This window comes from Hypomesus transpacificus, chromosome 3, assembly GCF_021917145.1.
Source record: "Hypomesus transpacificus isolate Combined female chromosome 3, fHypTra1, whole genome shotgun sequence".
NCBI classification, from domain to species: domain Eukaryota; kingdom Metazoa; phylum Chordata; class Actinopteri; order Osmeriformes; family Osmeridae; genus Hypomesus; species Hypomesus transpacificus.
Window position 1 is genome coordinate 1,368,755 of NC_061062.1, and position 23,914 is coordinate 1,392,668.

At 53.2% G+C, this 23,914-nt stretch overlaps 1 protein-coding gene across 2 annotated transcripts; it reads right to left on the reverse strand.

Moving 5' to 3' along the window:
- Positions 1 to 3,500: 3,500 nt before the first annotated feature.
- LOC124487591 lies at positions 3,501 to 23,914 on the reverse strand. 2 transcript variants are annotated; one of them, XR_006958409.1, is made up of 3 exons: positions 4,682 to 4,751; positions 4,486 to 4,582; positions 3,501 to 4,276 (listed from the first exon to the last, which is right to left on the reverse strand). XR_006958409.1 is itself a non-coding variant. In XM_047050020.1 (2 exons), the coding sequence occupies exons 1-2, from the start codon at positions 23,628 to 23,630 to the stop codon at positions 3,704 to 3,706; spliced, it is 645 nt and encodes a 214-aa protein (XP_046905976.1). In that variant the 5' UTR covers positions 23,631 to 23,914; the 3' UTR covers positions 3,501 to 3,703. The 2 variants fall into 2 exon arrangements, 1 of the variants encoding a protein (XP_046905976.1); XM_047050020.1 differs by lacking the exons at positions 4,486 to 4,582; positions 4,682 to 4,751 and adding an exon at positions 23,559 to 23,914.

The following is a 23,914-nucleotide window of genomic DNA, read 5'->3' on the forward strand; positions in this document are numbered from 1 at the left end:
GGCCCATGGCCCTGTGAGAGAGAGAGGGGGGCCCATGGCCCTGTGAGAGAGAGAGGGGGGCCCATGGCCCTGTGTGAGAGGGAGAGGGGGGCCCATGGCCCTGTGAGAGAGAGAGGGGGGCCCATGGCCCTGTGAGAGAGAGAGGGAGGCCCATGGCCCTGTGAGAGAGAGAGGGAGGCCCATGGCCCTGTGAGAGAGAGAGGGAGGCCCATGGCCCTGTGAGAGAGAGAGGGGGGGCCATTGGCCCTGTGAGAGAGAGAGGGGGGGCCATTGGCCCTGTGAGAGAGGGAGGCCCATGGCCCTGTGAGAGAGGGAGGCCCATGGCCCTGTGAGAGAGGGAGGCCCATGGCCCTGTGAGAGAGAGAGGGGGGGCCATTGGCCCTGTGAGAGAGAGAGGCCCATGGCCCTGTGAGAGAGAGAGGGGGGGCCATTGGCCCTGTGAGAGAGGGAGGCCCATGGCCCTGTGAGAGAGAGAGGGAGGCCCATGGCCCTGTGAGAGAGAGAGGGAGGGAAGCCCATGACCCTGTGAGAGAGAGGGAGGGAGGCCCATGGCCCTGTGAGAGAGAGAGGGAGGGAGGCCCATGGCCCTGTGAGAGAGAGAGGGAGGCCCATGGCCCTGTGAGAGAGAGAGGGGGGGGAGAAAGGGAGAGAGAGAGAAGAGAGAGGGAGAAAGAGGGGGAGAGAGAGAGGGAAGAGAGAGGGAAAAAGAGGGGGAGAGAGAGAGAGAGGGAGAGAGGGGGAGGAGAAAGGGAGGAAGGGAGAGAGAGGGAGGGAGAGAGAGAGAGAGAGGGGGGGGGGGGAGAGAGAGAAAGAGGGGGAGAGAGAGAGAGAAAGAGGGGGAGAGAGAGAGAGAGAAAGAGGGGGAGAGAGAGAGAGAGGGAGAGAGAGAGGGGGAGAGAGAGGGGGGGGGAGAAAGGGAGAGAGGGAGAAAGTTACTTGAAAAAATATATAAATATATATTTATAGGGTAGGAGAGAGAGTGTGGTCAGAAGTTGATCAAAATAAAACCCTAAAACCTCACCAAGCAGCCCACCCTGCTGGTCTTGGCTCCAGCCTGCCTCCCTGCTAATCAGAGTATGTCCTCACACCTCAACTCTCCTCGGCACATTCATAAATCTCATTCCCATTATCCCGCTAATTAGCCAGGATTACAGGAGCATGTAATGCCCCCGCTTCCCAATAGATTGATTGGAGGATGGTCTCTTTGTTTTGAAATCACTTCCTGATTGATGTACAGAGCCCTAGTTTGCAATTGTAATGGCCCAGATGTTAACAATCAAATGCGTTTCCGCTCCAGGAAGTAACAGTCTGTCATGGAAGAGGAGCCAGCCAGGCGTGTAGCTGCACATCACAGGAGGGAGGGGGGGGAGGGAGGGAGGGGGGGAGGGAGGGAGGGGGGGAGGGAGAGAGGGAGAGAGGGAGGGAGGGCGGGAGAGAGGGAGAGAGGGGGGGAGGGAGGGAGGGAGAGGGAGAGAGGGGGGGAGGGAGAGAGGGAGAGATGGAGGGAGGGAGAGAGGGAGAGATGGAGGGAGGGGGGGGGGAGAGGGAGAGAGGGGGGGAGGGAGAGAGGGAGAGATGGAGGGAGGGAGAGAGGGAGAGATGGAGGGAGGGGGGGGAGAGAGGGAGGGAGGGAGTGATTGAGGGAGGGAGAGAGGGAGAGAGGGGGGGAGGGAGGGAGGGAGAAGGAGAGAGGGAGGGAGGGGGGGAGAGAGGGAGGGAGGGAGAGGAAGGGTGGGAGGGAGGTGGGAGGGGAGAGGGAGGGAGGGGGGGAGGGGAGAGGGAGGGAGGGGGGAAGAGGAGAGGAAGAGAAGGGTTATATTCAGGAGCTTTGGCAGGTGTGGAAGACTGGTGAGGTAAAGAGATGGCACACGGTACACCCATGTTTCCCTCTCTGGTCCTCTGTTCCCCTTACACACATGACCAGAGCACCAGGCAGGCACCTGGAGGAGCTGCTGTCAGCTGAAGCACAGACTCTGCGTGGTGACACGTGTCTAACAAGTCAGGTGCTCTGGAAGTTACCAGTGTTTAAGCTATTGTTTGACTTCAACCCCTCGGGCCTTTCTAAGACGCATCAGTGGACAAAAACCGACTGTCCCTTTTTCACCAAAAACATTTGAAGGCCCATTTAGGTTACAGAAGGAGATATCACACTCATACAACACATAAAGGAAGTTGTTAGTTGTTAACAGTCACTGTCTGTCAGCAACAATCAGTGCCCGAGGCCTCTTGTGCTGCATCGTGATGCTGAAGCAGAGCTCAACATCGTCCACTAGAGGGCAGTATTGTCTCACCCAACCCACTCCCCTCCCTCATCTCTCCACTTCTTTCTTCTTACCCTTCACCGATAAATCACTTTCCAGGATGGTTAATGGATATGGAAGCAGATCATGAGTGAGCTATCTGTGGGGCGATAATTTAAGTCAAGATCCTCACCCTGATCTCAGTGAAAGATTATTTATTTCAACAATAACGCAGGACACAGAGAGGGTTAGGGTGGGGGGGGAGAGATTGCTCATCTCCAATGAAGCGGTGTGTAAATTGGGTTCACTTTCCCCAATGAAAATATGGAGTGCAGTTTCTTTTGGACTTCCTGCTCATAGCGGGCTGCTCTGCCTTGCCAAGGGTGTCTGGGCCGAGGAAGGTGGCTGTGCGGAGGACTGGGAGGGGGCTCCAGACCTTGAATAACGCCCCTGTCGCCCCCCACTCTCTTCCAGGCCTGAAGAGGCATGGGGCTCATCTACTAGGACCCACTCTCCACTAATGAAATGGTTTGACCACAATAAGGATGGCCTATTGTGTGGCATTATGAAAAGACCCTGGCCATAGCTTTTACTGTATGTAGGGTAGTTGGGAGATGTGTGTGTGCTTCTGTGTGTGTGTGTGTGTGTGTGTGTGTGTGTGTGTGTGTGTGTGTGTGTGTGCTTCTGTGTGTGTGTGTGTGTGTGTGTGTGTGTGTGTGTGTGTGTGTGTGTGTGTGTGTCTGTGTGTGTGTGTGTGTGTGTGTGTGTGTGTTCCCGTGAGCTGTGCTACATCGATCGTCTGTGTGGAGGCGGAGCCCCAGGCCTCTCCGCCCAGCCCAGATCGTCCTGCTCTCCCCTCATGCAGAAAAGAGCCTGATTATGGCCGGCTGACATGTCTGAACAGGGCTGGGCAGGGAGCAGTGGCTCCATATGCCTTCCCATGTGGCCTCATCCTCCCTGTGCATCTGTGTCGACTGGTTCTGCTCCACATGACGGCTCCTCCACACCGGGCCCTCCACACCGGGCCCTCCACACCGGGCCCTCCACACCGGGCCCTCCACACCGGGTCATGGACGCGGCAGAAACATGGCCGGATGTGGCTGGGCTCACAGTGGAAGGCAAACATCAGCCCGCGTGGGCCCGTGACAGGGTGCCGTAGCGGGGAGCCGTAGCGGGGAGCCGTAGCGGGGTGCCGTAGCGGGGTGCCGTAGCGGGGTGCCGTAGCGGGGTGCCGTAGCGGGGAGCCGTAGCGGGGTGCCGTAGCGGGGTGCCGTAGCGGGGAGCCGTAGCGGGGAGCCGTAGCGGGGTGCTGTGGATGTCTACAATGCCTTCGAGTCTCACACTGTCAGCCAGATATGCATCAGACACCAGCTCGCTGTGAGACGTATCCATAGGGTGGCATCTTGACAGACTGAGCACTGTGATAAGCCCCTGTCACAGAGATATTACAGACGCATCTACGCTCAGCCCCCCGCTAAACACCTTCTTTCAGATTCTCCACGGGCCTGAAGATGTGTTGCCCTGCAGGCCAGCCTGACACACTCCCTCCATGTAGAAGCACGTGCTGGGGTCCCATAAGCACCAGACTTCTCTGTTTGCAGCCCTGACACGGAAGGTGAGGGAATCTGGCCCTTGGGAGTCGCGGAGGGACTTACCAGGCAGGGGAAGCCGATCCAGGCACTGTGGGTTGGGGCTCTGGGGGGCGGGGTCGTCCCCAGATGGGCCTGCTGATCAGCCTCCCTCCCTGGGGTGGGGGAGACCTCCTCCCCCCTGGCCTCCAGATGGGGGTCACAGCCAGGCCTCTTCAGACGCCTCACAGGGGGACATCCTGGTCGCTGGTCCCAGGGGAGAGGGGACCTGCCTGGGAGCGGCAGCTGCAGCCCTGCCAGGCTCCTGGAGCCCCAGGGTGGACCTGCTGCTCTGCTTGGGCCCCGTTGGCACGGGACACATGGGGACATGCTTGTGCTCTCCTGCCTGGTTGGAGCGGAGGTACTGATGGAGGAGAGAGGCAGCAGGAGCATCTCAGGCCCGTATGTCTGTGGAGGGAGAGAGACAGAGAGAGGGGGAGATGGAGAGAGAAAGAGAAACAGAGGGAGAGACAGAGAGAGAGAGAGGGACAGGGATGGAGAGGGACAGAGATGGAGAGATGTGTGGGACTATTCATTTATTCATTAAACAAATCAATATATGACATTTCCGTAAATATTTCGATGGTAAGGATGGGATGAGGAAATGCAGAACTCACATATCATCTACATATAAATGAAATCTGTTTTCAGGCACACCACTGTCTTTTACTCCAAACACAGCTCCCAATTCCTGTCATCGCAGGACAGAGAGATCTTCAGGAGAAAAAAGACAACGAGAGAGAAAACATCCATTCTCAGCCTCCCTTTTGAAGTTACTGAAGCCGTTATTAAAAGTGTGGCGTGATTGATAACCTGTCAGTCATTGGAATAATCAGGACCAATCCCGTAGCTCGCAGACGACCCTGCCTCCCGCCCCCATCCCTTCTGCCCCTATCAACCTCCAACACATCCACCTGCCATTGGAAACCTGTAATTGAATGATTTTTTGTCATTATTTTGATTAATCATATTAATTTGTACTAATTAAGAGATGGTTTGAAGTGATGACAATTAGATTAATGAAATTAGTTTGAACTTTCCCCCCCCCCCCCCCCCCCCCCCCCCCCCCCACCTCATATGAGGAATAAAGAAAAAGCGATCAGGATTGTTATGAAACAGTTGGCAATCTGGATTTTGGGACTAATTGAATGTCTGATTTTATTAATGATGAAATTTATAAAAGTCCTTGGGGGGTAATGAACGCAGATTCAGCTGCTAAGAGTGGAAAATTAATTAAAATTCCTGGAGATATTCCTGACGTTAAAGGCGCCTGTGTTAACCCTAGCCCCGTGGTGGCTGCAGTGTAAACTCCAGATCACTGCATGGCCAAAGGAAAGATGGATTGGATTTTAAGTGGCGACAAAAGAAATTAAACACTTAAAAAGACCCCTGGATTCATGGTTTTCATCTCAAGTAGTTCTGTCGATTCTGATTGGCTGACCACTAAAACCAATCACAACATTAAGAAATGGATCGTTTTTAAGCTCATCCCTTTGCAGTTTGTCAGACAGTTGCTGTCACTCTACATCACAGTGCACTGGTGTTCCCCTGGACACCCTAACCCTGCCCTCACCCAAAACACCCTAACCTCACCCAAAACACCCTAATGCTGCCCTCACCCAAAACACCCTAACCCTGAGCTCACCCAAAACACCCTAACCCTGAGCTCACCCAAAACACCCTACCCTGAGCTCACCCAAAACACCCTAACCCTGAGCTCACCCAAAACACCCTAACCCTGAGCTCACCCAAAACACCCTAACCCTGAGCTCACCCAAAACACCCTAACCCTGAGCTCACCCAAAACACCCTAACCCTGAGCTCACCCAAAACACCCTAACCCTGAGCTCACCCAAAACACCCTAACCCTGAGCTCACCCAAAACACCCTAACCCTGAGCTCACCCAAAACACCCTAACCATGCCCTCACCCAAAACACCCTAACCCTGAGCTCACCCAAAACACCCTAACCCTGCCCTCACCCAAAACACCCTACCCCTGAGCTCACCCGAAACACCCTACCCCTAAGCTCACCCAAAACACCCTAACCCTGAGCTCACCCAAAACACCCTAACCCTGAGCTCACCCAAAACACCCTAACCCTGAGTTCACCCAAAACACCCTAACCCTGACCTCACCCAAAACACCCTACCCCTGACCTCACCCAAAACACCCTAACCCTGACCTCACCCAAAACACTCTTCCCTGCTCTCACCCAAAACACTCTCCCCTGAGCTCACCAAAAACACTCTCCCCTAACCCAAAACACTCTCCCCTGAGCTCACCCAAAACACCCTCCCTGACCAAAGATGTCTTCTTCAGGCTACATGAACAAATAACCACCGTATATCTGGGTATTGTGCAAGAAAACATTGAACTCATCTCAAAACCTAATAGCTTCACCTGGGAAACCCTGATGTCCGGTGTTGGCTGGAGCGCTGTGTTCTGGGCTGGTTCCAGGCTGGCCCTGGAGCGTGGGGCAGCCTGCTCTGGTGATTGACACTTGGGTCAGCCCATGCCAGTCAGGGTGCAGTGGGGGTCTGACACTTGTGTTCCACGGGCGCTGCCGCTCCTCCGGTTCTGCATATTCACCAGCCTGTCTCCCTCTCCACAGGCCAATTCATAATTAACAGCTGTTGGCTTGTCAAGAGTGGCCCTGGCCATGGCACATGCACATACATTTATATTCACCGAGAAGAAACCTGTGTCATGGATGGATTTCAGGGGCCGTGAACTCATCCTCCTCCCCTGAATGATGGACGCACACCTGAACGCTCAAACACTCACAGTCAGCCTGCTGCTGCTGCTACCTCCACACAGTTTCTCTTTTTTTCTCTTCCTCACTCTCCCTGTTCCTCTCTCACTCTCCCTGTTCCTCTCTCACTCTCCCTGTTTCTCCCTCACTCTCCCTGTTCCTCTCTCACTCTCCCTGTTCCTCTCTCACTCTCCCTGTTCCTCTCTCACTTTCCCCGTTCCACTCTCTCTGGCTCTTTTTTGCCTTTTCTCCCTCTCCTAATCTCTCTCCCTCCCTACCTCTCTCTTTCTCCCTCCCCAAGTCAGCTCAGTCATGGGCTCAGGAACTTCTGCATAAACTCCAGTCCGTCTGGCCGGCAAAGAAGGTATGAAAATGAAAAGGCAGGGCTGGCCAGCGCTGTGTGTGTTTGTCATGCCTGTTTAGCTGAAGTTGAAATGTAAATACGGACCACGGGAGATCTGCGCCGAGATATGCTGCTTGAAATTCTAATAAACAAGTAGCTGTCCACTTGTAATAAATGATACCCATAAAAAAGGGTGATTCCCTGAACAGATAAAGATGAAAAGTAATTGTTTGTGCTCACACAAAATTAATCAGATCAAAACAGGGGCAATCATTTTAAAGAGACACCCAAGCTATAAAAAAAGAGCTGTGATAAAGTATTGGCTATCAGGCATGAAGTCTGGAGGTTAGCATTACAATAATATGGAGGCCTTGTATTCAGGAGGAGGGAGATAGGATTATTGCATATATTCAAAGAGGAAGGAGATGTTTATGGTACATAACCAGAACGGTCTCTAAGATCCAAGGTCGTCAACAATGTGCTGTTCAGAGCTCACAGAGAACAGTATTGGAGCAAAGTTTTACATTTAAAACTTAAATGTAATTTAATGTGAAAATGATGATGATTACAGATTAAACATTCTAAACTCTCATCTCTGACAAATTTGAATTGTTTCTTATTTTGGGACTAATCCATTAATGGTTAACACACATGGAAATATCAGAATAAAAACAACTTTGGATTTGAATAGGGATCGCTTCTTAATTATTGACTTTGCCTCTACACAGGTTATTTGTATGTGTTCCCCACACACGCGTGTTGCCAGAGGAGCCCGCATCCGTGGGCAGTCAACACAAACAGAGAGACTGCCATCCGTCTGAGGGCCCCAACACGCCAAGCCACCTGGGCACAGGAGACGCACTGCAAACACAGTTATTGTCACAGCTTTCAGATGCTAAACACACAGAACACACTGCAGACGGGGCCAATGTCCACCGCTCGCTCTGTCCCAGGCCAGACGCAGCCTCTCCCAGACCAGCCTGGCTCCTGGGCTAGCTCACGGCCTGGCTGCCGGCCTGCCTCCCGGCCTGGCTCCTGGGCTGTTTACCAGAGCAGAGGAGAGACAGAGATCCTGGTCCACATAAACAACATGAGTATTGACTCACCTCAGAAGGCATTTGTTTACCAGCGCAATGTGCTGTGCTGCTTTGCCCCCGTTAGAATAATGTATTCATTCAGCATCTTTTGTCCAGAGCGACGCACAGAACCTGCAACCTCTTGATCTGCAGTCAAATGCTCTAACTGCCGAGCTAAAACCTCTTTCCTTCTGTGTTACACAAGTGTGTTTGTTGAGGAGGGGTACTGTCCGGACAGCGGCCATGCCCGCAGCCCTCCCGTTAGTCTCCCCATGAACGTCCTCCCGTGAGTCTCCTCATGAACGTCCTCCCGTGAGTCTCCTCATGAACGTACTTCCGTGAGTTTCCTCATGAACGTCCTCCCGTGAGTCTCCTCATGAACGTCCTCCCGTGAGTCTCCTCATGAACGTCCCTTCTGAGGCCTGCCAATCCCTCATGAGGAACGGAGGAGGACGACAGCCTAAAGTATAACGAACAGCGGCCCTGTCAGTTGAAACGATCAACAAGTCTTCCAGTTAGCAGCTGTCCTAATTGACTGGATGACGAGCTGAGACCACTCTGGAGAGGATTGTGTGCTTTGGCAAGTGTCTCGTCTGGTTACAGGAAAAAGATCACATTTGAAAGGAGGGGAGAAGATTGACGCCAAAGGCAGCGGTCCTCACAAACTCTTAACAGCAACCAAATTCCCTGCTCTCTTTATTCTTGTCTGGCAGGTTGTAATGGAGTTAATTGTACAATAAAAGCTATTCTCTAAATCATTTCCTCTCTGTCCATACAAGATTGATCACGGAACCAATCCTTTCTACTGCTGTAATTTTCATATTTAATGAGCGTGACTCCAAAACTATTACACTAATTAGTCAAATCTCACATATCGTTAATGATGCTCGCAGTAATTAATATTGTATTTAATTAAAAAATGACCCATTTCAGTGGCTTGCATGCAGGCATTGCTGGTTGGTTTGCCTGGGGGCAGGAGGGAATGGAGGCGGGGGGGTGTGCCAGGACAAGGTGGGGGGCTGGGCATTTAGACAACATGTTGATGGATAGAGAGAGGGAAGAGAGGGGGGAGGATGAGTGAGGCGGAGAGAGAGAGGGGGACAGGTGTAGGTGCTGTGAGTGTCTCTCTCTCTCTCTCCGCTGTGTGGTTGCAGCTTCCTGGTTTGCTGCAGCATATGTCTGAGTGGTTAGCATGTGCTCAGAACCCCCTCCTCTCCTGCTCTGGAGGCAGCCAGAAGGCTCTTGTGATTTATGTGGGCCCCCTTGTTCCACAGTGCATACACTGGAAAATCTCCAGTTTACACAAGAATTGCCTGAAAAATGAGATCTGTGACTACATTCTTTTCATTAGCGGCTTACGCTAGCGTGGCAGTGGGAAGCCTCTGGGCTTCTAATGATGCGCTCCCGCGCAGGCCTGTAGCACCAGCAGCTGTTCACGGCTCCTCTCATTACCGCCAATATCCATGTCACAAACACTCTTATTTAATTTAGACAACAATTAAACGGGAGGAAAACAAAGTTGGTAAACTTGAGGCTGAGAGAGAGAGAGGTAGAGAGACAGAGGTAGAGAGAGAGAGAGAGAGAGAGAGAGAGAGAGAGAGAGAGAGAGAGAGAGAGAGAGAGGGTGGAGAGAGGTAGAGAGAGAGAGACAGAGGTAGAGAAAGAGAGACAGAGAGGTAGAGAGAGAGGTAGAGAGAGAGAGAGAGAGAGAGAGAGAGAGAGAGAGAGAGAGAGAGAGAGGAGAGAGAGAGAGAGAGAGAGAGAGAGCGATAGGTAGAGAGAGAGAGGTAGAGAGAGAGAGACAGAGAGGTAGAGAGAGGTAGAGAGAGAGAGAGAGAGAGAGAGAGGAGAGAGAGAGAGAGAGAGAGAGTAGAGAGAGAGAGGTAGAGAGAGAGGTAGAGGTAGAGAGACAGAGAAAGAGAGAGACAGAGAGAGAGAGAGGTAGAGAGAGAGAGACAGAGAGAGAGACAGAGAGAGAGACAGAGAGAGAGAGAGAGAGAGAGAGAGGTAGAGAGAGAGAGAGATGTCTGCACGGTGGCACACACACCAGGAAGTCACACGCGTGTCGCAAACGAACAAACACACCGGACTCGCACACGCACAATCGCTTGGTTGTCTTTGTGATCTGAATAACTTACTGGTTAGTTAGACTAGATATTGGATGGAATGTCTTAATGCATAGTGCCCTTCAGTCGTGTCCATTTGCATAGCTCAAACCAGGATTCATTTATTAATACAGTGATAGATATGTTTTCCCTCCAGACGCACACACACAAATACATTTACATTATGTTATTCAATCACTTCCTTAGTCTAGGAGCATGCAAACGTCAGCCCTGGCCTATCACCCCCACTCCCCTGCCCTCCCCCACTCCCCTGCCCTCCCCCACTCCCCTGCCCTCCCCCCACTCCCCCGCCCTCCCCCCACTCCCCCGCCCTCCCCCACTCCCTCTCCCTCTCCCTCTCCCCCCTCCACCCATCAGTAACAAACAATGATGCTTTAGACCCAGGCAGCAGTTTGGCTCTCTTATCTAAATAAGATTTAGCCTTCATTTAAGCGTGGGCCTCCATCAGTTTGGAGAGCTGGTGGAGGAGTAGTCAGCAGGATGGGAGACCTAGGGCAGCTCGTTTTATCTTTATTTATGTCTCTCTCTCTCTGTCTCTCTCTCTCTCCGTCTCCCTCTCTGTGTTCCCAGCAGAGGGGCTGGGTGTGCACGCGAGGGCTGCGCCGAGAGACGCACTCAACAATGTAATTGGGGTGATGAAAAATTATCGTGATTGGGGGCATTGCTTCTACCCCCATCTCCCCTTCCTCCCCCCCCCCCCCCCCCCCACCTCCCCAGCCCCCCTTCCACTCCCCCCAGCACTCCCCCCAGCACTCCCCCCAGCACTCCCCCCAGCACTCCCCCCAGCACTCCCCCCTACCAGTAATAACATCTCCTGGCCCATCTGTCACCATCTAATGTGACAAAGTTTTTATCGCATGTATTAAGGCGGCCAGATTAAAAAGTAAATACGGCAATCTCACCAGGCCCCGCGCTGGCAGGTTATGGCACATTTCACGGTGGCCTGAGCACCTCATCAGTGTTCCGCCGCCTGTGCCCCTGGCAGGGAAACAAACAGGCCCTCGGGGAACAGCGCCTGGGGGGTTGGAGGAGAGGGGGTCGGGGGGCGGGGGGCAGCGGGGGTTGCAGGGGGACTGGGGCAGAGAGGGGGGAAGGCGGGGTGTTCGGCTAGGGGGGATTGGGGTTAAGGAGATGTTAAAGGAAACCATTAATGTTATATGTCTTCTTCCCCATAGGTGGACTCCAGCAGAAGCTAGCTTCCTCTGTCACTGCTTCGTTCCCTGGACCTCCTCCTTCTCCCCCTCTTCTTCTCCTCCTCCCCCTCTGCCTCCTCCCCTCCGTCGCTGCTTTGTTCCCTGGACCTCCCCCCTCCTCCCCTCCTCCTCCTCACCCCCCTCTTCCCCTCCCCCTTCTGCCTCCTCCCCTCCTCCTCGTCCTCCCCTCCCCCTCCCTGTCAGTGCTTTGTTCCCTGGACCTCCCCCTCCCCCTCCTCCTCCTCCTTCTCCTCCTCATCCTCCTCCCCCCCCTCTTCCCCTCCTCCTCTCTGCCTCCTCCTCTCCCCCTGGCGGACTGGCCAAGGCGTGGACAGAGCAGGGAGACTGCGGAGGTAGAAGGAGGGGTAGAGGGAGAAGGAGGGAGAGAGGTAGGTAGTGGGAGGGGTAGAGGACACTACGACGGTTTAGTACCTCCACATGTCACCAACACACTAGCACAGCACACGGACACCCCAAACACACACTTCCGTAGAGGCTTCTGTCAACAAACCATGTTGGGGTGTTTTTATTGACTGATCTACCACAGTCATCCTCTCTCTCAGGTCTGAGCTTCTGCATCCCTGCTCGCTCCCCTGGGCGTGTTGTGAAGCAGGAGCTGTGGTCAGTGACTCAGGTCTAACAGCTCCTCCTCCATCTGGCTGGTACAGGGTCTGTAGAGCTTGGGAGGAGCGTTCCATGCAGAGACACAACCTCCCCCAGAGTCGGCCTGGCAGATGGGGAGCTGAACGGAGTGTGCCTTTCAGATTAGCTGCTGTAATGGCTCATTTGGGCTCCTATGAGGAGGCATTAGCACATGTGTTCCATACGTCTGTGCTGAGGTCTATTACGGCGCCGGGAGAATCCTTCATACACCTCAGACGCACACCTCCAGTCTCTGTAACGGGTGGGGGGGGGGGGGGGGGAGGATGGAACAGTGGTTCAAAATGTTCCAGAATTTTCCCTGAGGTACAAGCCGACGCATCGTCAGTGCTATTTGACGTAGGAATCTCATGTGTTCCCTGTACACTGCTATCCCTGTGCCCTGTTAGCTCTGTACCCTGCTGCCCTGTACCCTGCTGCCCTGTACCCTGCTGCCCTGTACCCTGCTAGCCCTCTGCCCTGCTAGCCCTCTGCCCTGCTAGCCCTCTGCCCTGCTAGCCCTCTGCCCTGCTAGCCCTCTGCCCTGCTAGCCCTATCCCGCTCTGTCTCATCACTTCTAAACACGTATCCGTGTCAGGAGGCGTTTCCGCTGTGTTGATAACGAAGCCGCCGCTGCCGAGGAGCCATTAGAATCAAAGTGTTAATGAATGTTGGGGCAGCAGCAGGCTTGGCAGAGCAAGGAGAGGAGATTGTCACGGGCGCACCTGGGGCTGAGCCCCTCGCACTGGGCTGTGGAGCGGCCTGACAGCCTGGCTGCTGACAGCTCTGTGACAGGCCGGTGTCTGCACGGTCCGCTATCAGCAGCCCGCTCCAGAGGGAGACCCGGGGAACATGTGTAGCTGTCGCTCTGCCTGTCATTAGGGGCTGCTTAGGGAGAGACACTAAACGAGCTTGCTCCGGTTCTCAATTAAGTGAGGGCGCGGGGCGCGGAGTGCGGGGTGTGCGTGTGACGGGCAGGTGAGTGTGGTTGGCGGGGTGATGTCGGGCCAGCGGCGAGGACAGGGAAGCCGCTGTGCCACGCCAGTCGGCAGCAGATGCCAGTTCAGACGGCCAGGACCTGGGTGGCACTGGTCACAGCCACCACCCTCCGTCCTGCCACGCTGGGGGCTGGGAAACGGCCATGAAAATGTCCACGTTCCTGTCTAATTCTGCAGGGATTATTTTACTGTGCTCTGTTCCACTGTATCGACGTGCATGCAAGGTATCTCTAAATATAGAGATATATAGAGACAAATGAAGTGTCAATAAATACTAAAAGGAGGACAAAAGGCCAGTGCTTAACTGTAATGCAGTGTCAAGCCTTCGAAAGCATCACCTGAGGTTAGCTGTGCCAGTAGCTGGGCTTCCTTGACTGGCCAGCACAGGGTTGTCAGTCATTGTACTCTATGCTAGGAGTGTGTGTGTGTGTGTGTGTGTGTGTGTGTACACACGTGTGTGTGTGTGTTGGACGTGCTGATGGACTGTCTGCCAGGCCAGTGAAGATGGAGGCCCAGAGTGCTGGAAAGGCCAGCACCAGTCTGGAGTCAGTAAAGCAAGCGGCCAGGAAAGGTCAAAGTGGACACATGACTGCATTCAGAGGAAAACATGGGCTTTATAGAGCGGGAAAAAAATCAATTCATAAACTCCTAACTGAAGGTTTTTCTGTTGAAGCGTGTGTGCATGTGTAAGGGTGTGGGGGTTGTGTTGGTCCTAAATGCTATCTGTGTGTGCGTCTCTCTCTACAGGTGTCTGCATGTCTATCAGGAGATCGTAGACCTGAATGACCTATCACGTGTCTTTGGAGTACACCTCACACACACTGCGCCACATCTACCCAACCCACTTACTCCTGCCTGCAAGAGGATTGTGTGGAGAATCTCAAACAGCACAAAAACAAATGGGCAAAAAAGACCCAAATGGTTATTTCATCATTTAAAGAGTGCTACACAACTGATGCACTTTGTATTCATACATTCTAGGTATTTGATAGCACAGAAGTGGAAAATCGGATGATTGGTTGAAGAGACTTTGCGTCGCCACAGTATTTCTGTCAAGAGGCCATCCATCACTGATCACTGAGACTGCATGTGGATGACCTGCCGTTAAACTGGACGCTGCGGATTCATCAAGACCAGAGGGTCGTTTTTAGGGACATGAGGAGGGGAAGTCTCCTAATGACTGGAGGGTGAAGACAATGAGATGAGGAGGAGGAGATTAATTGTTTTAATCCTAATATAATTCAGCACACAAACTGAGGGTCACAGAGAGAAAACATAAATAATATACAAAATGTTTTTTTCTTGTTGAAGTTTGTACTTCCTGGTTGGCGCATTCAAAAGCTTTACATACACTGTGTTCACCTCCTTCCTGTTTCTGGTCAGCTGACACCCCCTCAGTTAGCCTAGCTGTGCCTGTGTTGACGGGTGAGCCAAGGTCAAGACCTGGCGACACTCCTGTATGCCAATTAATTCCTAAGCAGTGGGTGGAGAGAGGCCTGATTTGACTAGCCAGTCAAAGTGCCAATCAGCCTGATTGGCTGCAGTACCCCTGGTGAGGGTGCCATGGGGGTGGGGAGGAGAGGGGTAGCCCTGTGTGCAGGCTGGTAGGGTGGGGAGGAGAAGGGTAGCCCTGTGTGCAGGCTGGTAGGGTGGGGAGGAGAAGGGTAGCCCTGTGTGCAGGCTGGTAGGGTGGGGAGGAGAAGGGTAGCCCTGTGTGCAGGCTGGTAGGGTGGGGAGGAGAAGGGTAGCCCTGTGTGCAGGCTGGTAGGGTGGGGAGGAGAAGGGTAGCCCTGTGTGCAGGCTGGTAGGGTGGGGAGGAGAGGGGTAGCCCTGTGTGCAGGCTGGTAGGGTGGGGAGGAGAGGGGTAGCCCTGTGTGCAGGCTGGTAGGGTGGGGAGGAGAGGGGTAGCCCTGTGTGCAGGCTGGTAGGGTGGGGAGGAGAGGGGTAGCCCTGTGTGCAGGCTGGTAGGGTGGGGAGGAGAGGGGTAGCCCTGTGTGCAGGCTGGTAGGGTGGGGAGGCTAGCATTGCTTTTTAGCCTAGCTCCCAGTACTTATGTTGTTAGCATCTTTGTTTAACAAAATGGTATTCCTGATTTAATTAACACTAATTAACACTTAAATTAGCCATAATTGCATAAACACTCAGCTAATAACTGAAGAAAGCCAGTTGTAAGCAGCAAAACATTTGAAGGAGTTTTTCTCATTACGGCAATGAGAGCAATCTTGTTACACAAATGATAATTAGGTATCATTAGCACACACAAACTGGGTTAATTACGGGAGCGACACTCAAACCCTTTAAATGGACTGATCAAAGTTCAGGGCCGGCATCATTAGGTGTAATCCAAGCTAAAACAAACACTGTGGTTATCGTCCCTGTCAGATAGCTACAGTACTGTAGTAAGATGCTACAAAAACAAAATATGAATACGCCAGGAATCATCCATTATGGGATGGTTTTATTATCATCCTTTCAGCTTCCTTCTTATCATCGCCCAGGCTTCCTCTCTCTCTTTATTCATGAAATATCCCTGCGGTAATCTGGAGCTCTCGGTGCATACCTTGCCCGCCGACACACACCTGAACTTTGATACTCTTTAGAATAATTGCATATCAGCACAAGGCATCTCAACAGCGCGCACCAAACAAGCTCTTATGCATGGCAAAAACCCCACTGTTTGCATAAGCCCATTTATTATGAGTGATAGCGCTGCCTTCACTGACATTTCGTAAACTGGAAGCGCCTAATCTTGTTTGGGCTTGATACTTATTAAAATACCAGAATAGTGGGCTAGCAGACGGCCGGAGCGTCCTAGCTGCCCACAGCCTGATAGGCGTCTGTGTTTCAAATAAATACATTTGTCTTGTGGCGGGCTGGCTGTGAGACTGCACGGTCCCTGTCCGAGGTGAGAGGGGCTCAGTGTGGCTGCCTGCCTCAGTCATATGATTTATGATCTGGAGCATGCAGCACTGAGACGTGGCTGAACGTGGAGGAGTTAAAGAGGGCCGGGCAGAGAGGACCAGGGAGGAGCAGGGTGGGGGGGGGTGGGGGGGGGGGTGCAGAGAGGAGCGGGGAGGAGCAGGGAGGAGCAGGGAGGGGAGGTGGTGTGTGTGCAGAGAGGAGCAGTGTGGGGAGGGGGGAGGGGGGGGGGAGGTGGGGGGGGGGGGGGGTGGTGTGTGTGCAGAGAGGAGCAGGGAGGAGCAGGGAGGGGAGGTGGGGGGGAGCAGGGAAGCAGAGGGGAGCAGGGAAGAGCACCGTCCCCCAGCCCTGTGTTCCTCCACTGAGGCTCTGCAGAAGGCCCCAGCACACAGCAGGGCAGGGGCAGCCAGGTTCACATGACCATGACTGTGTGGCAGAGGCAGGAGGAGGAAGAGAGTGTGGGGGGGTGTCAGGGTGGGGGGGTGTGTGTGTGGGGGGGGTGTGTCAGGGTGGGGGTGTAGTGTGTGTGTGGGGGTGTAGTGTGTGTGTGGGGGTGTGTCAGGGTGGGGGTGTGTGTGTGGGGGGGGGGTGTGTCAGGGTGGGGGTGTAGTGTGTGTGTGGGGGTGTAGTGTGTGTGTGGGGGTGTGTCAGGGTGGGGGTGTAGTGTGTGTGTGGGGGTGTAGTGTGTGTGTGTGTGTGTGTGTGTGGGGGTGTGTAGTGTGTGTGTGGGGGTGTGTCAGGGTGGGGGTGTAGTGTGTGTGTGGGGGTGTAGTGTGTGTGTGTGTGGGGGGGGGGGGTGTAGTGTGTGTGTGGGGGTGTAGTGTGTGTGTGTGTGTGTGTGTGGGGGGGGGGGTGTAGTGTGTGTGTGTGTGTGGGGGGGGGGGGTCATGGTAAGAGGAAGGGATAGCGTTGTTGGCAAAATAATTGAATTCTAAAATGTCTGGCAGATATCTGAATGTGACTTTGTGAGCTCCGATCCTTTATCCCCTCCCCGTCCGAGTATTGACAGCTAAAAACAACAGCCATTATCTGTTAATTACATTAACATTTTATCAGCAGCGGGTTGCTGGGCGGCGTGTCCCACAGCTGGAAGATAGCTGTCAGTCAGACGCCGGGGTGTGGGGGGGGAGACACAGAGGGAAGGAAGGAACCAGACCCAGGAGACCAGGGAGTCCACCAGGACCTAGAGCCCAGGCAGAGGCCTCCCCCCCTGGCCTGCCTCCCTGGCCTGCCCCCCCCCCCCCTCCAGGCCTAACAGGGCTGGGACCTGACACCAGCACCTCAGCCGTCCTGACCACAGACCAAAGGCTAAGATAAGTAATGACACCTGCCAAGCGGCCAGACCCTTGGACCAGGAGACACACTGACTCACAAAGCCACAGGACAATGAGCGTGAGACCCAAGCAGGAACACATGCCCTTGCCTGGAATGTATGGGGACTGTCACCGAGCAAGCCTTTACTAACAGCTAAGAGTGGATCCACTGTCATTTACATTTAGTCATTTATCAGACGCTCTTATCCAGAGCGATTTACAGTAAGTACAGGGACATTTCCCCAAGGCAAGTAGGGTGAAATGCCTTGCCCAAGGACACAACATCATTTGACTCGGCCAGGAATCGAACTGGCAACCTTCAGATTACTAGCCCGATTTCCTAACCGTTTAGCCACTTGAATCCACTGTCTCGGCAGCACAGGGATCCGTGGTCCTGTATGTGCGAGAGCCGCCATGCAGGCCTGCTGACACTGTAGCTCTGTCCTCATTACCCCTCTCATATGCTGTCTGCCCAGGGTCCAGCTGCCAAGCTAGCCTGGGCACGGGCCGGGGCAGTGCCAGGGAGAGGAGGACAAGAGCAGCGGGTGCCAGGCGCTGCCACAGAACTTGGCCATGGTCTCAGTCCTCTCGCTCCTGTTAGAGAGGAGGGGGGGGGGGGGGAGGGGGGGGGGGCATGCCTGCAGGGGGGGGGGGGAGATCCACAATCCTCAAATCGCATTACCCCCCCCAGGCTACAGGGGGCGGTTGTGGGGGGCCATGGCCCTGCACCCCCCCCCCCCCCCCCCCCCCCCAGCCCTTGTTTATTGATTGGAAGCTGCCTTATAACTTCATATTTCACCTGCTTATTTCCCCGTCCAGGCCACTTCCTGTCAGAGGGGCGACGGGGGGGATCAATGAGAGCAGGGGAAGGTCCTGGCAGGGTCGGCCGCTGACGGACAGGTCCCCCCCCCCCTGCCCCCCGCCCCCCACTGGCAGCAAGACAGCCCACGGTCAACGAGGGAAGCCATGTTGCTCTGGATGTTGTGACTCTCCACAATTAACTAAATGACTTTTGTTCACCCCTCCCCCACACCCCACACCCCACAAACTGACATGAGGGATACAAGATACTGTACACCTAGAGGCCAGCTGCTGAAGCCCAGGGTTAAGGACCAGCCTCGGGCTACACAAACACAGGAACACACCACCTCCACACACAAGAAACGCTGAGAACCACCACTGACAAAGAAAGAGTACGAAAGAAAGAGATATCAAGTGTAGTAATCAAAATGAAGAATGGGGCTCCTGTTGCTTTCAACAAGAGCTAATTTATCACCAGAAAGTACGGATAAGTAGCTGAGTTGTTGCCGTTCAGTAAGTACCCGTTCTGCACCAAATTATTCCACCCCTGCCAGCGTGCAACCATAAATCATACACTTCCACACATCTTTTCCTATTAGCGGCCGCGCTAGGCATGGGTGCGTACTCAGCTAGCAAACACAGACTAATAGGCTACAACTTTTAATTTGGAGAATGCAACCCCTCCCCCCCAACTCTACCCTCCCCCAATCCTTCATCCCCCCGCCCCCCCCCCCCCTACACTAAAGTCACATTATCACCTGCAGTAGCCGTTCCTCTATAGTCAGGTTTATCAGCCACCAGTAGCCGTTCCTCTATAGTCAGGTTTATCAGCCACCAGTAGCCGTTCCTCTGCTGATTACAGGCTGGTGTGGCTGGACGGCCGCTGTGCTGGGCACTGTGGTCGGGGGGGCTAGTGGTCACAGAGGGGGGGGGGTCTCAGCACACCTCCAGGGAGGTCATCCCCTTAACACTGGACTCTCTGGGGGCCAACATGCCATCACCACAGCCCTCCACAGTGGACCCTGTCACCTGGAAAACCAGGCTGGAGAAGAGGGCCAAAGAGATGTTTCATAAAGTAGCTGCATGTTTCCTTCCTGGTGTACAAAATGATGTGAATTCACGTGCCACTTCGAAACGATTGGTGTCGTTCAGGCAGTCTTAATGTTAAAGGGGATTTCAAGCTGATAATCGGACCACAATTGTTCAAACTGACACTGCACGTTTTTATTTGGTTTCCATCTGTATGTTAATTTGAGAGATTGAAAAATGTAACAGGATGCCAAGTGTTGGTGAATCAGAGAGATATGAGGCCACTGACCTCTCTGCTAGAGACAGAAGCTATTCTAAACATTTGCAATGCATGGATTGCCGGTATTAAAAGAACTCTGCACTCAGACCTCAAGGATGCACACTTGAGTTCAGTCAGATTTATGACAGCAGCTCAACTCTGCATGTGCCTGGTGTCTGACCACAGTACATACATCACACCTAGCATCACCCCCATCTCTCTGCCTCTCTGCCTCTCTCAACCTACCTCCATGGAATAACAACAACAGAACAATGGCCACCAAAATAAGTGCATGGCGGAGGCTGTGGCGCTAGGGTGGGAAGTCCTGAGAAGGAGGACAGCAGCAGCGCAGTCAGACGCTAAGGAGGCGTCTGGGCGTGATGGATGGAGTCTTTGACTTCCAGCAGAAGTGGCATGATGGTCTGGCATCTCTCTGAAGTGCTCCGCTCGCATTGTGACCAAATCCTGTTATGTCCCTGTTTCATTGTGTTGACAGCATGAGGGATGCTTGGTTTTGTTCTTCCCACTGTTGCGATCCATCATCTGCTGAGAGAGCGCCGTGGTGCTTTACCTCCCTCTCCCCCCCTCTCGACTCCCCCTTTCCCCTTTCCCCTCCCCTGTCCTCAGTCTCTCGCTCTCTATCCCCCTCCCTTTCCCTCCCTCCCTCTCCCTGTCCCTCCCTCTCTCCCTCCCTCCTTCCTTTTCCCTCCCTCTCTCTGTTGAGACATCTTGTCGTTGCCTCTGTGCTCCAGGGCCACTGGTCCATATGTGTGCTGTTAAATTAGTCTCTCTGTTTTTCACCTCCTCCTCACTCCATTCCAGAGGAAGGCTCTCTGTACGAGGCCCAGGACATGACAGGGCTCTCTGTATGAGGCCCAGGACAGGACAGGGCTCTCTGTATGAGGCCCAGGACAGGACAGGGCTCTCTGTATGAGGCCCAGGACAGGACATGGCTCTCTGTATGAGGCCCAGGACAGGACAGGACAGGGCTCTCTGTATGAGGCCCAGGACAGGACAGGGCTCTCTGTATGAGGCCCAGGACAGGACAGGGCTTTCTGTATGAGGCCCAGGACAGGGCTCTCTGTACGAGGCCCAGGACAGGGCTCTCTGTACGAGGCCCAGGACAGGACAGGGCTCTCCATACGAGGCCCAGGACAGGACATGGCTCTCCGTACGAGGCCCAGGACAGGACAGGGCTCTCTGTATGAGGCCCAGGACAGGGCTCTCTGTACGAGGCCCAGGACAGGACATGGCTCTCTGTACGAGGCCCAGGAGAGGACAGGACATGGCTCTCTGTATGGGGCCCAGGACAGGACAGGGCTCTCTGCATGAGGCCCAGGACAGGACAGGGCTCTCTGTATGAGGCCCAGGACAGGACAGGGCTCTCTGTATGAGGCCCAGGACAGGACAGGGCTCTCTGTACGAGGCCCAGGACAGGACATGGCTCTCTATACGAGGCCCAGGACAGGACAGGGCTCTCTGTATGAGGCCCAGGACAGGACAGGGCTCTCTGTATGAGGCCCAGGACAGGACAGGGCTCTCTGTATGATGCCCAGGACAGGACAGGGCTCTCTGTATGAGGCCCAGGACAGGACAGGGCTCTCTGTACGAGGCCCAGGACAGGACATGGCTCTCTGTACGAGGCCCAGGACAGGACAGGGCTCTCTGTATGAGGCCCAGGACAGGACTGGGCTCTCTGTATGGGGCCCAGGACAGGGCTCTCTGTATGAGGCCCAGGACAGGACAGGACTCTCTGTATGAGGCCCAGGACAGGACAGGGCTCTCTGTATGAGGCCCAGGACAGGACAGGGCTCTCTGTATGAGGCCCAGGACAGGACAGGACATGGCTCTCTGTATGGGGCCCAGGACAGGACAGGACTCTCTGTACGAGGCCCAGGACAGGACAGGGCTCTCTGTATGAGGCCCAGGACAGGACAGGGCTCTCTGTATGGGGCCCAGGACAGGACTCTCTGTACGAGGCCCAGGACAGGACATGGCTCTCTGTACGAGGCCCAGGACAGGACAGAGGGAAGCACTGTGAACCGCTGTTCAGAAACACTTAGCTTGTAAAGACGGCCTTCCATTTCCCGATCAATCTGGGTACTTAGAAGCGGATGTAATTTGATCTCAGTCAATGTGCTTAGTGTTGAAAGCATCCTGCTTGGTATACCTAACCTGGAGAGTAAGGAAACGGAACGTCCAAGCATCTAATTAACGCTCCAGTCTCACTTGATCACATTCTGGGCGGTCAATGAGTTGGGGGGGTTTAATTGTTTAATTATCACCCAAAAGCGGTCAAAGCTAGTATTTAATTAGAAAATAAACACAAAAAAATGCAAGGCCCTCTTATCCAATCATAATCATTGAGGCGAGGACTCACAACGTGATAGGAGAGGAAACTCCCAGCATGCACTGCCGCGTAAAAGACTCATAATTACTCAAACGCAATTAGCAGAACATTACAGGATTACCACCATGCTCAGGATTGCCTTTCATGCTTGTACGAGGAGAAAGCAAGGAGAGCGCTGATTCATGAGCCTCCCAGTCACTGACTGTAATGGACAGTGTTTATGTCACAGAGTGAGCACGTCTACTGATAATTACGGTGTCAATGAGAGAGAACAGTAACACTGCCTTGATATTTAGGACTCTATTTTATCTTCTCCATAATAAAAGCTTGTAAAGAAAATTTTATTATGAATATGCAGTAAAATTGAAGGGCTGTAATAATCACTACCAACGCCAACACGGCTAAGGTGAGGTAACCCTAAAATTAATAAAAACGGTAAATAATTAAATGAACAGTTATAGTAACGATCCTGTATACTGTTATTCCTCGCCCCCAACCAGGGAGCAGAGCATCGCATCCCTCAACAGCCTAATAAGCACCCTTCGCCTGGGGAACTCATTCTGAGGTGGCGAGTTAGTCAGTGTGTATGAGGTGAGCTCAAGTGTCCAGATCTTATCTCATAAAGAGGCTTATAAATGTACAACTATCTCACGTCACATAAAGGAAGCGGCTGATTTATTCCTATTGATCATCTGCTGAGGGCTGTGACAGGCCTGTAACGGAAATCAACACCCTCTCAGCGTCAGGACGTGGATGCGTCTGGAAAGGAGACACGCGCACAGACCCACCCTGGCAGACTGTGGAGATTACAATAAAACTGATGCATGATAAATCAAGTTTCGCTCAGAGTCTGGTGCTGAATGAGAGGATGTGTGCGCGGAGAGAGAGAGGGTAGGAGAGACTGACAGGTGGACGCGGCCATAAAAAAAAGGAACGCAGTCTCTTTCGTTTCATGGGGCCTCTCTCTTTTACTTGGTGCTGAGTATTGAAAACAACAAGTGCGGGGGAACTGACATCTAAGTTTGTTTACTGTTTCTGCGACATCACAGCTGAGCGGCAGTGGACGGTGACCCTCAACTTGTCTCAGTATGGTGCCCCAGAGATGTCATAAACCCAGGCAGGGAGCTTTGGCTGGGATGACAGAGTGCCAGGCGTTTCCCACCAGGGTCTAATTTCCCCCTGTGAAAATGGATAGCACGTCCACGGCGTAGCTTAGTTTAAAATGCAAAATGTGGACATTATCTGGCACAGAGATTCAACGGCATCCATCACGCTATGCTAATGCAGCCCAGTGGTTAAGATATTCTAATGTAAGCCACCCTGGAGATGTAGGGGAATTAACACAAACAGAACAGGGCGTCGGAAACACAGAGGGGTCAGGAGATAGGAGGGGACAGGGGAGTCGGGCTGAAGACAGGAGCTGACACACACAAATAAACACACACACAAATGAACACACGTACACGCACTCATAAATACACACGCATACCTAAACACACACACACATCGGATGGATGCTTCCGTTGTACGGTTTCGGCATAATTTAAGTTTATGTGGCGAAAAGTGAAGCTAACAGTAGTTAACTAGCTAGCCACAATCACAAACTTAACTAACTTCAGGACACCACAAACCTAGTTAGCTTCTGGGAAATAGCTAGCCACAATCACAAACTTAACTAACTTCACGACACCACAAACCTAGTTAGCTTCTGGGAAATAGCTAACTAAAACAGCAAAAAGTTGTAGAAACACCACAGGCCAGGGTGATATGCTATTAAGTAGCTAGCTATGATTCCAGGCTGTGATATCAACACACTGTATTTTCGCCCTTCTTTGTACAGGTTAGCGCTAGCTAGCAGTTTGACTTGTTCAGCTGCACAAGTTACTTACCGGTCCAGGGGGTAGGTCTGAATCTAGGAAACGGACCACAGTCGGCTTCTCCATGTAAGCAAATTGGTACATTATTCCTGCCTGGGTGTACTCTTCTGTTGCTGATCCAAACACTCTCCAAAGCACAGCATGTACCACCTGGTAGCCAGCTACAGTAGTAAGCTACCGAGTTAGCTAATACTTCGTACATTTTGTTGACCCTGTATTTGCGCTGTTGAGCTAGTATTGTGGGCCTGATAGATTAATAAAACAATGAACCATGAGAGGGGCATCAAATTATGATTTTTAAATCCTGTAGAGAAATCGATGGCATTCAAAATCAAAATGATTGGAATGGATAACACTAGGCGCGAGCT

Coding starts and splice junctions, on each gene's coding strand:
- LOC124487591 (XM_047050020.1), bottom strand. CDS start 23,630: ATGTACCAATTTGCTTACATGGAGAAGCCGACTGTGGTCCGTTTCCTA. Junction 4,277..23,558: donor CAGACCTACCCCCTGGACCG/GTAAGTAACTTG, acceptor CTCCCTCCACAG/ACATACGGGCCTGAGATGCT.